The 15249-nt window shown below is 44.0% G+C and overlaps 2 protein-coding genes across 4 annotated transcripts in view; one reads left to right on the top strand and one right to left on the bottom strand.

Moving 5' to 3' along the window:
• The window catches only part of LOC119769472, a 65664-nt gene that overhangs the window by 13160 nt on the left and 37255 nt on the right, over window positions 1-15249 (bottom strand). For both annotated transcript variants that reach the window (XM_038262041.1, XM_038262042.1), the window contains 2 exons: window positions 9149-9237; window positions 8994-9054 (listed from right to left, as the gene is read on the bottom strand). In XM_038262041.1, coding sequence (XP_038117969.1) covers window positions 8994-9054; window positions 9149-9237 — 150 coding nt within the window. The remainder of the gene's footprint in view (window positions 1-8993; window positions 9055-9148; window positions 9238-15249) is intronic.
• Window positions 1-15249, top strand: part of LOC6039378 (RNA-binding protein Musashi homolog Rbp6) — a 92133-nt gene that overhangs the window by 68513 nt on the left and 8371 nt on the right. For both annotated transcript variants that reach the window (XM_038262038.1, XM_038262039.1), the window contains 4 exons: window positions 9373-9498; window positions 9574-9892; window positions 9961-10622; window positions 14702-15070. In XM_038262038.1, coding sequence (XP_038117966.1) covers window positions 9373-9498; window positions 9574-9892; window positions 9961-10622; window positions 14702-15070 — 1476 coding nt within the window. The remainder of the gene's footprint in view (window positions 1-9372; window positions 9499-9573; window positions 9893-9960; window positions 10623-14701; window positions 15071-15249) is intronic.

Genomic DNA, 15249 nt, shown 5'->3' with positions numbered 1-15249 from the left:
AAAAAATTAAAGTTGACCAAATTTAGTGAGCACAGCACTTTCTCAGTTCATTTTGGGGTCCTAAACAACTCTCCAAAGTTTGGGACCGATTGGTTTAGTCCTCACTTTGCGCAAAGCGAATCAATTTTCCATATAAATTTGTATGGAGAAAACCATTTTTTTGGATTTTGATATTTATCAAATCCACGTTTCATGTTATATCAAAACCGGACTCATATTCGGATGCTCTGGAATGTGCTCTACAACTTTGCCGAAGAGAGTATGGTGCTAGCTTGCTCCTGAAAGAAGATATAGCGTTCTCAAACCTCGTCTAAAAAGTGATTTTCGAGCAAAAAACACGTTTTAGACGAGTTTTGAACACGCTGTATCTTTTTTTAGGGGTCAGCTAGCACCATACTCTCTTCAGGAAAGTTGTAGAGGACATTTCAGAGCATCCGAATATGAGTCCGGTTTTGATATAGCATGAAACGTGGATTTGATAAATATCAAAATCCAACAAAATGGTTTTCTCCATACAAATTTATATGGAAAATTAAATCGCTTTGCGCAATGTGAGGACTAAACCAATCGGTCCCAAACTTTGGGGAGTTGTTGAGGACCCCAAAAGGTTCTGAAAAAGTGCTGTGCTGGAAAATCGATTTTGATATTACACCCTAATGCCTCACCTTTTGACCTTCACAGATCTCCAAAATTCGATTTCAATCCTGAGATATTCAACGAAATCCGAAAAAACTCCGTGCATTTTTGTCACTCTTCATATGAAAGAAGTTTCAATCTTGTCGTGCTATCTTGTCACTCCCTGAAAACTGATGCAAGTGCGACAACTGGCCAAAGGGATTTCAGATCAGAACGCGTTTGACGCACGTACAAGTTAGTCTGCCGTAAACATTTGTAATTATAACTCGGAACTCCAGCAACTAACTTCAACCAAACTTCAGGACAATGCACATAATGGTCAGCCAAACAAAACGTGTTTGTTATTGTTTACATTGCGTGCTTTCGTTTTTGTTTATTCAAGGTCAAACATTAAAGCGCGTTTTTCTCGGAACGTCGAAATGGCGAGTGCGACAAGATAGCACGACGACGTCGACTTGCAGTATTGAATGACGTTTGGGGGCCTATAATGCCACTGGAATGTAAATGCTAAAATAATCAAAAGAATGGGCAGAATGATATGATGTTTTCTCAACTTTTCGAAAGGACCAATTTTCATATATAATGGGGCAAAAAAAAAAAAAATAGAAATCTAAGAAAAGCTTGAGTTATTTCTTCAAATAATATGATATTTTCGAAAATTTAATTTCATATGAAAAGTGACAAAAAAGCACCGCGTTTTTTCGGTTTTTATTATTAATATCTCAGAACTGAAATCGAATTTTGGGGATCTGTGAAGGTCAAAAGGTGAGGCAGAGTGAGCTGCACAAAATGGCGTTCTCAACTCAATTTGGCCCCAAAATGCACGTGCGACAAATTCGCACGACAACGACGAAATGCTCACCTTTTTGAAAGAACTAATTTTGTAAGATATTGTGACAACATAGCAGAGAGCACATTTGAATATTTTTTTTGTTAACTTTTAGAATTTTAGAAAATTTTAGAATTGAAAGTTTTATTATTTTAATGTGACTTTGCTAATGTTTTTAAAAATGTAATGTTTTAGGGGTCAACTTTTGCTGTGATTTTTACTAACATTTCCTATATTTTAAGTAAAAAGAAGTAAGCAGTAATTTTTGTAGTGTCCCAGAAGCATTTTTTTACAATTTAAATGATAATGGTGCCATTCTATAGAGCAATTCCAGCTCAAATCAGGAATATGTTGGTACTTTTGTACCCAACCCTCTCCGATTTCAATAAAACTTTTAAGACATGTTATCCTAGACCTATATAAGTCATTTTTGTATATATGGAGCCAGTTGCACTCGATAATGACATTTGAGAAGGGCGTAAGTGTTTGAAATATTTTTGCATTTCGTAATTTACACAACAATCTCTCATTACTGGATTCAGTTAAATTTACTGAAATCTTGAACCAAAAAACTTTTGAACCAAAAAAAACTTGACATCACCTTAAAATTTCATTTTTAAACTTAAAATTTGAAAAATCTCATAGAAGTGGCGTGTATTTTTCTTTTAGTCCGACCAATTTCCTACAAGTTTGTCTTTGACCACTTTTTGATACGATGTAACGGCTTCGAGATACAGCAATATTTAAATTACGAAACACAAAAATATTTAAAACACTTACGCCCTTCTCAAATGTATTTATCGAGTGCAACTGGCTCCATTAACACAAAAATGGCTTATTTAGATCTAGGATAACATGTTTAAAAAGTTTCATTGAAATCGGAGAGGGTTGGGTACGAAAGTACCAAAAAATCCTGATTTGAGCTGGAATTGCTCTATACTAGAGTTTATAGCAAAAAAATGTGACAAACAAGCAAACAATTTAATGATAAGCCAAATGTAATGATAAGAGGTGGTAGAGTGGGCAGTAGAGGGTTATTGCTCAGTGCTACAAAGTTTTTGCAGACATTTGTACGAGTGATTTCAATTTTGACATTTTTTTTAATAGCTCAACTATGGTGATTCTTAGAATTACTTAGAATGTTTATGAAGTTTTTCAAATTGTTAAAAAAATAAACATGAAAGAAAAAGAAATACATGAAACAAATTCAGAGGTTTTTTGATAAATTTTTATTTTCTCTTCTTTTCTTTGAAAGGAGAGTGGAAACCTTGATTCCCTTTTTTATTCCACGGAGATTTTTATTTATTTATTGGAAACCCAACATTCTACCAATTTTGGCAGCAAAGAAGTTTAAATTGAAATAGTTTTATCAGTTGTGCCAATCTATTTCAAAACACCTCGTTGAAATACCACTTTTAGAATGCTTGGTGTAACTTGAGTATTTTGTAGAAATTTGACGAGTATTGGGTTTAAATTTGCCGGGAACCGTGGTGTAGGGGTAAGCGTGGTTGCCTCTCACCCAGTCGGCTTGGGTTTGATTCCAGACGGTCCCGGAGGCATTTTTCGAGACGAAATTTGTCTGACCACGCCTTCCGTCGGACGGGGAAGTGAATGTTGGCCCCGGTCTAACCTAGAGATTAGGTCGATAGCTCAGTCCAGGTGTAGGAGTCGTCTCCCTGGGTCCTGCCTCGGTGGAGTCGCTGGTAGGCAGTTGGACTCACAATCCAATGGTCGTCAGTTCGAATCCCGGGGTGGATGGAAGCTAAGGCATAAAAAGAGGTTTGCAATTATTGCCTCAACAATCAAGCCTTCGGACACTTAGTTTCGAGTAAGAATCTCGCAATCGAGAACGCCAAGGCAATGCTGTAGAGCGAATAATTTTTAAATTTCACTTTTATTTTTCAAATTTTCTGTGATTCCACCATTATGGTTTTGAGAGGATTTGGAAATATTGTGTATAAAAGTGAGATAAAAACATAAAATGTCATAACGTAAAAAAAACGCAATCCTTGAAACTAATAAGTAACTTTCACGAAATCGAAGAGGGGCTGGAGTCTTCTTTCCTCGATTCGACAGAGTTTAATCATACGACAGTCCATTTGAATTCATACCATATTTTTTATATTTGAATGTTGTGGAACTTTTCTTTTGCCTTCCCTTTGCTCAAAACTCAAACCAATATTGTGGTGCAAATTTGTATTCCATTTGGTCTATTTTTGAATTCTTCTTTGCAGTGAATTCTAAATCTAAAACCACGGTTCTGAGCGCGGAAAAAAGTTCCATTTTTATGAATGCGACGTGATTGCGTCCAACCCAAGTGTAAAGCATCCCAGAAAAGATGTTACGCAACAAGTCCTTCTTTTCCCAACCAAGCTGCTTTTCAAATCAACAGTTGGTCAAGGCAATTCCGTATCCTTCTTATGCTTTGAAATTATCACCAAAACGCGCCAGCACATACATTATTGAGAGACAACGATGCATCCCAAATCGCTCAACTCGTGGGGAGGGATTTCTGTACCAACCATTCTATTCAACCCCAGAACGAAGGGGGTGCGTTCCGGATGCTCCACAAAAAAAAGGATAAAACTTGACAATATCGATCAAACTACGCCACACACACAAAACAAACAATCATAAAACGGGGGCCCAGATTTATGCTCACAAACCGATTTATGAGCGAAAAGCTCATAAATCACGTGCTTCTTATTATTTTTCGAGTGAGGTCTTTAAAGCAACAGGACTGTCCGAAGAAGAAGCAAAAAGTAAGCATCCAAATCTACCCAGATCATCATAAAAATTGTGTTAATTAGACGAGAAGCGCGTGGCCCCAGGATTCGCAGCGAAGCGGCAGGGATTAAACCGTGGGTCGAGCTCTCATCACGCCGGGGTGTGGGAGTTGATGAGTATCCTTGTCTTCGCACAGAGGCAGGATACGTCAACGAAAGTGGTTGGTTGTTCGCCTAACAGCAAATGAGAAGCGAAGACAAAATCCGGAAGCGTTCTTTTTTGTTGCTTGCTCGTCCTGTGCTAATGTGCTTCCTTTCTGTCATTCCCTCTTGGATTTTCCGTCTATAGAAAATCTTCTTTTTTGTGTGTGTTTTTCCCCCTTCGATGTTGAATCATCCCGCATAATCCCCCCTTCAAATGGGTGTCGTCGCGGGTACTCCAAAAGGAACCAGGTTGGGGCTTTTTCCGGATAACAGGTCGACCGTTTCCGCTAGTGGCCGCCAGGAGTCGAAAGCTTTCTTATCAGTCACGGAGCGCCATCTAGCAGCGGCTAGCGAAAGCTTTGAAGGGTTCGAGCATTGGGAGCGATGTTGCCACTGCGCATGTCAAAAGCTCCAGCGATTGCTTCCGTAGCAGGCTTGCAATCTTGCTGCTTGACCATACTGAGTTTTGTGAAGATGGCACGACGTGGACGCAGTCACGTGAGTGCAAAACCGGGATTTCGTGCTTGTAAGGGATGCGCATGTCCACGAAAGGTCGCAGACATGGAGGATTTTTTTTTGGCAAGTTGCATGCAAGGAAGGGATTTGTCCCTCTTTTTTCGGGACGGAAATTTTATATTTAATCCCTATCGTCGGGGGGTAGTTCGAACATTGTATGTGTCGTTGGTGTACCACCAATACAAACGCACGTAATGACGTGAGCAAGTTCCGCACGAGGGGCCTGGCCGGAGCTGGTACGGGGTGGAAGGGCGATTAAAAACGGCTATTAGACGAGGGTTCCATTAAAGCGCCCCGGAGACAGTATCTGTGTGAGTGTGTATGGCATGAATGTGCTAGTGTTTAAGATGGGAAATTTAAATTTAATTAGCAAATTTATTTTTTCCCTGCGCCGCGTGCCCCTCGAGCCAACCAGGCCACTCCTTGTCGAGAATCGATAATTGATTGTGGGAACCATGTTCTGTCTTCTTCTGGAGATATTTCATAAATTACACCGTGGAATCCTCGGGGGTCATCGATCCGACGGATTTCGTGCGCTGGACGTTCCGAGCGGTTTCGACTCCGAAGCTCTCAAAATGGCGTTCTGGGGATAAATTTGGGCACCGCAAAATCGATATTCCGTGACGGGGGCGATGGCGGACTTCTTGGAAGGCGCGCGCTGGTAATGACCTCGGACGGGTCTACGTAGGAATTTGGCCCACATTGGCAATTCCTTGAATCGTCGTGGGATTTTTCGCACTTTCCGTATTTTTTTCTGTCCCCTCGGCAAAATGGGAAGACGAAGGAGGCGCGAGGGAGGGTAGAATTTTCTCATCGCCGGACGCCGCCATCTTGGATCAATCACCGCTACTTGACTTTGAGATAAAGTTCTTGGTCCTTTCCAAGTTTACTCCGGCTAAATCCACGGTTCCGGAGCAGCGTAATCGGTACTCCACGGTAATCCTTGGCTTTCGGTATTGATTTCTGAAAGGATTGCTTAGTAGGCCTGTGTCTCGAGGAATTTTCCGCTGTGACGGCTAGAATCAATGTAAATGTCCCGAAACAACAGTAAGCTAAGGAAAAGTACTGCTGTGACAGGACAATATAATCGTTTTCTAGCAAAAGGGAAACACTCGACCGCCGGGGCTCGTCCGGAGCTTCCAGATTCACAAAATCTGAACGCAGTTCACCACACTACCGCAGCCCCCTTCCTTTTCACGGGAAGTAGCAAAGAAAATGGCACACTTTTTGGTCACCTAGGGCGTGACTGGAATCGATTTTACTTTTGGGATATCACTGTGCACACGGCCGCACACTGGTCCGTCGGTCCGGATCGGGCACGGATCCCCACTGGAACCGCAGCAACGGTCCGCGGATCTAGGCTCCAGATCTCGGCGGCGCGCTGACAGTTCCGTGGGAGTCCGGCAGATCTTGGCTGCTGCATCCAGGCACACAGCTCCATTAGAAAGGCAAGCGCTCCCTGAGAGTGAGGAGCGAACGACGTATGCACACTTCGAGTCTACTGAACCGACTAGGGATGGTTCCCTTTATCCGGCCGATTTCCCGGTGGTGTCATGACAACACGCGTACAAAAGTGTGTGCCGAAAGAGTGTCCTCGGCACGCACACAACGACGCGCACGAGAGCATGCGCCGTACGACCTTCAGGACACCGTCTTCGGCGGCGGACCATTGTGAGTCCTGCGACCCTCGGGCGTACGACGTGCCATGCTGGTCACCCTACTACAGGGGTAAATCATCGCGGATCGATAAGACCCATTCATGGCGTTCCCTTGCGGCGGCCGTAATCGAGATAGAAAGTACACAGAACAGAACAAGGGGACAAGGGGAAACCCGTTTTCAACCCCTATTCCCGGCTCGGAATAGGTCGAGGGGGTTGTGTTTCTACACGGGGCCCCTGTCTACGGCGGATGAAAATCGATACTCGAAAGGAGCAGATTCGGAGCGCACACTCGTCGTGCACACACACTCACAACGAACCCTCTCGGAATTGGTAGTGGTGAGTGTCGCTTCGGCGCGTAGACAATGGGAAAATTCCCCGGTCGTCGTCGACGAAGCCGCCCGGTATCGGAGCCCATCCGCTGTGATGTATTTCGTCGTTATTCAATGATCCTGGCATTGTAACGCGGGACTCATCATCGTCGCAGGGGGGAAGGGAGGTCGAGAATTTAGATCGAACCGCCCCGAACACCCATTCAGAGCGATTAGAACCCGAGAAACAGGTCGATTTACAGCGCTGGCACGGCGGTGGTCCCCGAATTTAGTACAACCCAGTTTGGGTCTGGCACGACTTCGTTGTCCTCTATGGACGGTGGCGGAGGACTTGTTTGATTCTTTTTCGTGGGGTAAAGAAAAAATCTTATTCTATTGATTTTATGGTGTCGACTTGCTATGAATTTTGTTCATTTCGACTACGTGATTTGATGATTTAGAATTTTTAATCGTTACGTAGACGGGCGTTCAATGTTTTAAAACATAAGTAATGAAATAATTCATAGAATACAAAAAATATTTGTTTTGTATGCAAATTGGGGGGGAGGAGCGGGGGTCTGAGATTTCAAAAAAGTGTCTACGTGGTTTATGGATGGTCCCTAATTATGATTTCTATTGATTCCAATAGTTTAAGAGTTTGATCCTTTAATCTAATTTCAAATAAATCTGATAAACATGAAAAAAAAGTTCACCTCATTTACTTCAACTGCCAGAACTTGAAAATTTTTTTTTGCAATTCCGTCGTGATACTACTTACTTTTCCTGTCATTCTTGAACGACGAAATAGCTTACTTTTCTGTACCAAATATAACAGAATCGAATTGCAACACTTTGAGTACTTGTTTTGAAAAGTACCACTTTTCAACATTTTTTTGATTTAAGCGATTTATTGACAAAATAAATGAAAATTTTACATAAAATTTCACTCAGTATTACTTTTCAAAACTAGTGCTGAAAAGTTCAACTTTTCAGCATCCATTTCAGTGCTGAAAAGTAGAACTTTTAAGCATTTGTTTTGAAATGTGTTTCTATTCGATTCTGTTATTTTTAGTAGATAAAAGTAGGCTGTTTCGTCACGCGAGAATGACAGGAAAAGTTGGAAGTTTCAAGACGGAATTGCAAAAACTACTATTTAAGTTTAAGCGGGGTTCGAAGAGTTTGGTGTTGGATCTATACAATAACAATCTACACAGAACAATGCCGACAATGTTATGAACCTTTTGGCATGACCAAAAGTACATACCATACCAAAGATTAAGTCAAAAAAGGGGATCAAAATACTTCAATGAAATAAATGTAGTTTTTCCCAAAATCTAGCATTTTTGTAGCAAGTAAATTCTAAGTATTTTAAATATTTTAAGTTTATTAGCCTTCTTTTTGTACTCCGTGATTTATTTTTCTTAATTCAAAAACTCCTCAACTTTTCTGTTTGCAAATAAATTATTTTCAGCCAAATTTACTCCTTTAACCCGTCACCATGGAATGATAAATACATGAGTAAAATTTTCCACGACTTGGCCTGGTTTGCGAACCAATTTCGGCTGTGGCGCCTTACGTCACGCCATCAACCAGCCCCGAATTAGTCAGGGCCCCCCCCCGCGATGGGCGCGGTGACCTCGCGCGGAAAGCAACAGTGTTTTATTTATTTTTTGTTTAGGGGCACCCCCCTTTCGAGATCGACGGCCACGGACATTCTCGATTTATGCCACGCTTATGATTGGGCCCAGACATGCAACCTTGGGGGGCTTGGGAATTGTTGCTTGTTGCTCACACCCGGGGTTCTGGCCAGCGATTCTGGTGGTGTGAATCGACGGCAGAAATTTGTAATTGTTGTAGACGAAATGGGGGCGGACGAGAGTTACGAGTACAACTCACATTCAGGAAGAAGCTCATTGTGCTCGCAATTAAGGACATCCTTTCCTTAAGGCTTTATAGTTGCTGGTTTTTGTTCGGGGCTTGGCCCCGTCGACTTGATTGATGAGAAAATTTAGCAGAAAGGATTAGCCGGGAAGGGATTACGTTCTTGTTTTTGGCAGCGAAAATTTCGTTGGATTTGCTAATTTAGTGTTAATCAAATTAAAGCATGACTTACCTTCAATTGCTTCGGGTTCATGACGTCCATGGTGTCCCACTCGAAGACTTTTTTGTTCAAGCTGTCGAGTAGAAACAGAGCAAAGTTGTTGCATAAATCAATCGTGCAGGTTCTATTTCGCAACTCTAAATAAAGATTTGTCGCGATCCACCCACCTAACATCTGGACGGGTCAGTCCGGCGTACACGCAGTAACCGCTGAGACCAGTCACGGCCACTCCAATGATCACGACCAGTGGGATAACCTGAAACGAAAGATTAGCACACAAACGTCCATTAAGAATTGCTACGTCCCACGGCGTCCAACAGCAGCACAGTAGTGTTGTAAGTTTTGGCGATCTGTAACTAATTTCGCTTTCTTTGCTTGTTTTTTTTTATAGCGCCGGAGCCTTGGACACATCAGGTTTGCTCGAGCATGACCTACACAATGCCCTGGTGCCAATCAAAACGGCGAGCCTCCTCAACCCGCAGGCCACCGCGGCCGCAGTCGTCGTGCAACAGACCAGGTAAGGGCGTCGGCGGCTAACGGGTGATGTTCGCAATTATTTACTATTATTTCTTCAACTTTTTCACTTGTACAGAGATCAACAACAGATACAGCAGCAGCAGCAACAGCAACAACAGCAGCAGCAACAAATTCAACAGGAACAGCAACTGCAAGCCAACGGTCAGCTGGCGTCGCTGGTTAGCAATGCCGCCACCAACACCAAGGCCGGCTCCATCAACGGTGGAGGAAGCTCGTCGGGTCGGTCGACGCCGAACAGCACCAGCGATCCGGCGCCGGGCAAACTGTTCGTGGGTGGACTCAGCTGGCAGACGTCGTCGGAGAAGCTGAGCGAGTACTTTGGCATGTTTGGCAAGGTGACGGACGTGCTGATCATGAAGGATCCCATCACGCAGGTAAGCTGAATTGTTTGTTGAATTAGGGTTGGTTTTTTTTACTAAATTTCCCATTTTTCCTGTTACAGCGAAGCAGAGGCTTTGGATTCATCACATTCCAGGAACCAAATAGCGTAGACAAAGTTCTCAAAGTGCCAATCCACACGCTGGACGGTAAGAAGATCGACCCGAAGCACGCGACGCCCAAGAATCGCCCCAAGACGCAATCGAACAAGACCAAGAAGATCTTCGTGGGGGGCGTTTCGCAGGACACGTCGGCCGAGGAGGTGAAGCAGTACTTCAGCCAGTTTGGCAAGGTCGAGGAGACGGTGATGCTGATGGACCAGCAGACGAAGCGCCACCGTGGCTTCGGGTTCGTGACGTTCGAGCACGAGGACGTCGTGGATCGCGTGTGCGAGATTCACTTCCACACGATCAAGAACAAGAAGGTCGAGTGCAAGAAGGCCCAGCCGAAGGAAGCGGTGACGCCGACCGCCCAGCAGCTGCTCCAGAAGCGCATCATACTGGGCAACCTGGGCCTGCCGATCGCGGCACCGACCGCAGCCCGCCTGGTGGGAGCGGCCCAAGCCGCCACCGGCGCGACTCCGCTCGTGAGTCAGCTCGCGAACCCGCTGATGGTTCAGGCTCAAGCTCAGGCCGCCCACGCGGCCGCTGCTCACGCTGCCATGCAAATGCAGAATGGCATCGGAAAAATGTTCACCACATATCCCCCGACGCTGCACAGCTTCAGGTAAGTGGTTCGCACACTTTAACACTGGAACACTCACGTCGTTAGTTAGACAATTGAAAGACCTTTCAAATGAGCACAAAACTTCGAAGATCTGATAAACTAGAGTTGTGAGCACTTAAGTGTTGTTTATACACTCTTTTGGAGACGGATCTAGGTATTTCGATGGAAACGGATCAATCATGTGACCTATCGTTGGATGCGTAATCAAAAAACCTATCCAATGAGTCCAAAAAATTAATGTCAGATCATCAACCCTATCAAGTTTTGAGTATATGAAGTTTTATTTAAAATATATTAAAGTAAGGAAGTATAATTTTTTTCTTAAAACGACTGTAACTTGCGTCTTAAGTCAAATTGACTAAAATGTTTGTTTTCAGAGCACTAAAAGTTTCCCAGAAATCATCTTTCGCGATAACTTATCCCGAAGTGCTGCGTTCAAAAAACCGATTTTCAAACGTTTTCTCAGACCAATTTTCTAAATTTGGTCGTGGAAGACGTAGATTGGCGTAAATTTTTTTTATCTTGGGCAAGGTGGCTTGGATTGACAAGCCAAACAACTTTTTAAAAAAAGAAAAATTCTCAAATTTTTCAAAAACACCCAATCGTAAACCACCCTGATTTTCAACCTAGCCAAAAGTTTCCCCTTCCCATTTGCAACAAATCTTTTGAGACACCGAAGCTCCCGAACGGCACAATTTTTCGGAAAACCAATATTCCACTTAACCCTCTACTGCCCAAATTTTTTTTTCGAAAATTTTTATTTTTCCCTTGTTCAGCAGTTCAGCAGTTTTGTTCTACGAAAAACTTTACTTCTCTTGTTTTATGTTTTTCTTTTTTATTATTTTAATTTGCATTTATCTTGTTTAATTTATGTTTGTTTTTGGTAGTATTTTGGCCTATTCTATCACCTCCTATCATTACATTTTGCCTATCTAATTTTTTCATGTTTTTATATCCACTTTTTGAATTTTTTGCTTGTTTTTCACACTTTCGGTTGTGAAATGGTAAATAAATGCGTAGAGGCATAGTCTGGGACACTAGAAAAATTACTGTATGCTTCTTTTTACTTAAAATATAGGAAATGTTAGTAAAAAAACACAGCAAAGATGACCCCTAAAAAACGACATTTTTAAAAACATTGGCAAAGTCACATAAAACAAGTAAAACTTCCAACCCATCAATTTTCTAAAATTTTAAGGGTTCTTCTTTTCAATGCTTTTTAAAGATCAAAAATTGCTTGAAAAATTATTTTTTTAAATCGAAGCCCGTTTAAAGGCGGGGTTGGGTTGTAGAGGGTTAATCTTGCGATCTGAACCATTGCCTTAGTGCATTGGTTTGGCTCATTTTTGTTTAGGTGTTTATTGTTTATTTGTTTAACACCAACAGGCACCACATGCCCAAATGGTGTGCTTAAAACTAAGTACATGTACACAAATTATCGCCTAAAAAACAATAAAAACTTATTTTTGATGACGTCACGGGACAGATTAAAATCGAACAAAGAAGCTACAAAATTAAATGCTCTGTGTAGTCCCGTCAACGCGCTATGCATAGCATAGTTCGTCCGGCGAACAGGAACACGCAAGAACGGAGTGTTACGAAGCGTTCGAAGCGGGGCCATAATGTCTAGTCCTCGAAGAATGGCTGGGCACTGCAATCTAGAAGTCAGAGCGTCGGAGATTACGAGTGCACGACTGACATTTCTACGCACTGCTAAGGTGTCAAGGTTGATCAGTTTACAGCGGCTTTCGTAACTAGGCAGATGAAATGGATCCCGCCAGGGGAGTCGACGGAACGCGAACCGGATAAATCTTCGCTGCACACTCTCAATCCGCACCGCACTGTTTTCGTAGTAGGGGCTCCATACGGCAGAACAATACTCCAGCGTTGAACGGACCAAAGCGCAGTACAGAGCCTTCAAACAGTAGACATCTGTAAAACCTTTTGCTGCACGGAAGATGAAGCCGAGCTGTCGCGAGGCTTTGGAAATCATGAATGATATGTGCTGCTTGTATGTGAGTTCCGTGTCAAGAAGCACGCCGAGGTCCTTGACACAGTTCTCCCGGGAATTAATGTGCCGCAGATCTGGTAGTCAAACTTGATTGGGTTGCGTTTCTTGGAGAAGGTGATGACAGAGCACTTGGTGGGGTTGACGACCATTCGATTTGTTTCACACCAGTCCGCGAAGATGTTCAGATCCTGTTGGAGGGCTTGAGCGTCGGCTGCATTATTCACTTTACAGTAGATCTTCATGTCGTCTGCGTAGGACAGACGCGGTCCAGAGAGGAGTGGTTGCAGTCGTTGTAGTATAGAAGGAAGACGAGTGGTCCGAGATGACTTCCTGTGCGATACCTGAAAAGGCCATCAAGGCAGCCGACAAGCAGTCTCCAATCTTGACGTTGATTTTCCGGTCGGCCAGATAGGACTGGAACCAACTGAGGAGAGTCCCGCCGATTCCCATCCTTTCCAGTTTTGCGATCGCAATAGCGTGATTCAGCTTGTCGAACGCTGCTGACAGGTCGGTGTACACCGCGTCGGTTTGCGATCTGGCGGTGAAGCTGTCGGTCACGAACGTTGTAAACATGAGTAGATTCGTCGTTGTTGACCGCGATGGCATAAACCCGTGCTGGTCCTCGCTGATCAGGTTTTTGCAGAAGAAGAAAACTGGAGCCATGACCGCTAGCTCGAAAAGTTTCGAGACGGCGCACAGTGCTGATATTCCACGATAGTTGTCCACGTTCCGTTTATCACCTTTCTTGTGTACCGGAAACATGAAGGCGTGCTTCCAGAGCTTCGGGAATGATCCAATAGAGAGGGATAGATTGAAGAGGAGATAGAGAGGCTCCAGGAGCCCGTCGATGCATTTTTTCAGGACAATCGATGGAACTCCGTCCGTGCCTGTCGTGTTGGATATCTTGAGCTTGGCTACGGCTTCCAGAATCTTGGAGCGATCGATTCTAATGCTGTTTAGACCCAGACCGTTTGTTGGGACGTTGCTGGCGGCGGCGGTGACTTGTTCTGGTTGCAGGTCCTCTAGCGTAAACACGCTCGAAAATTTCTCGGCGAACAGCTGGCAGATCTCCTCCGTATTCGATGCTGTTTCGTCTCCTAGGAACATAGATGACGGTAACCCGATTTCTTTCCGCTGCTCGTTGATGTACTTCCAAAATCCTTTCGGGTTGGACTTGAGTTTCTTCTGGGTACGTACTTTGTGATCGGCATGACACTGTCTACTCATCCTTTTGTAGCAGCTGTTGAGTCGCACGTAAGAGTTGTGCAAAGGTAACGTCCGATGTTTGGAGAATTTTTTCAGTGCCGACCTCTTTGCAGCTTTGACTCTCCTAAGCCCGCTAGTTTGCCATGGAACACGAGCGTTCGTAACAGGTTTCTTCGGTACGTGCCTGTCGATGGCGTAGCTAAGAATGTTGGTAAAGGTCTGTACGGCCTCGTCGAGATTATCCTTGTCAAGTGTGTTCTCCCAATCAATGCTTTGCAGGAGCTCTAACATGCTGGGAACGTCTAAATTGCGATAGTCATAGCGGACTTCACAAACAACTGGCGTGTGCTCGGTGGCCATACGGACCGGCAGGGACAGGAAAGTACCAACCACATAGGTAGCTTTCAGTGCAAGCAACGATGCCGCGTGGTTGTTTTTGTGTTTCTTTTGTTCTTTTCATTTATTTCATCAGTAGTGATGTTTTCGGTGCATGTTTAATAATGAGCAGTAAGACCGCGACTACCACCACTAAGCGTTTGTAATCGCACTAGGCGTTTGGAATCCTAATTATTTGGTGTATTTAAGAAGTCCTTCGTATATCACCGCTGGTTGGAAGGCACGGCGTTAAATGATGCGTTAAATGTCAAAATTTACTCTGCTATATACAAAGTTTTTCCTATATATTTGTTGATCGAAAGGCACGTTGACGTTTGGGCTGTCAAGTATGATGCAAAATTATATTTATCAGACCTTTTTTGAAATTGATCATTTCTAAATTTGTCGAGAACCGATCGAGAAACGGCTTTATTTTATAAATGATTCTTAAATCATCAACTAAAACACGGTCGTCTTCCCTGCACAGGTACTCGCCATATCCAATGCCGTCGGCCGCAGCGACCCACGCCGCGAACATGCACGCTTCGGCGGCAGCTGCCAACTCACTCTCCAACGTCGCAGCGGTCAGCCAACAGCACCAGCAGCATGCCGCATCGATGCAGTCAGCGGCGGCGGCAGCCGCGGCCGCAGCAGCATCCGCTCAACCTGCCCAAAACCAGGGAGCGCCCCAGCAACCCGCGCCGGGAACGGCCGCTCACCACCACGCCCAGCTAATGCCGGCCGGTATGACCGCCGCCGCTGCCGCGGGTAATCCCTACCAGGGCTACAGCCTGGCCAACGTCGACATGTCCGGCTTCCAGAACGTCGACTGGGGCTCGATGTACGGCATGGGAATGTATGTATAATTTTCTACCTAATTGCCCCATCAACAACGCGCCACCCTGTCGTCTCTCGCTCTCTAGAGTGTAAAACGTTCTTAGAGCTTTCTCTACCTTAAACGCAACTCGAAGAATAGTGCGAAGATAGTTTGATTGTTTTTTTACTTTCCTGTGTGTGTGGGACATACGGCAAATA

The sequence above is a fragment of the Culex quinquefasciatus genome, chromosome 3 (assembly GCF_015732765.1).
Source record: "Culex quinquefasciatus strain JHB chromosome 3, VPISU_Cqui_1.0_pri_paternal, whole genome shotgun sequence".
Taxonomy (NCBI): Eukaryota; Metazoa; Arthropoda; class Insecta; order Diptera; family Culicidae; genus Culex; species Culex quinquefasciatus.
This window is presented reverse-complemented; position numbering and strand designations above follow the sequence as displayed.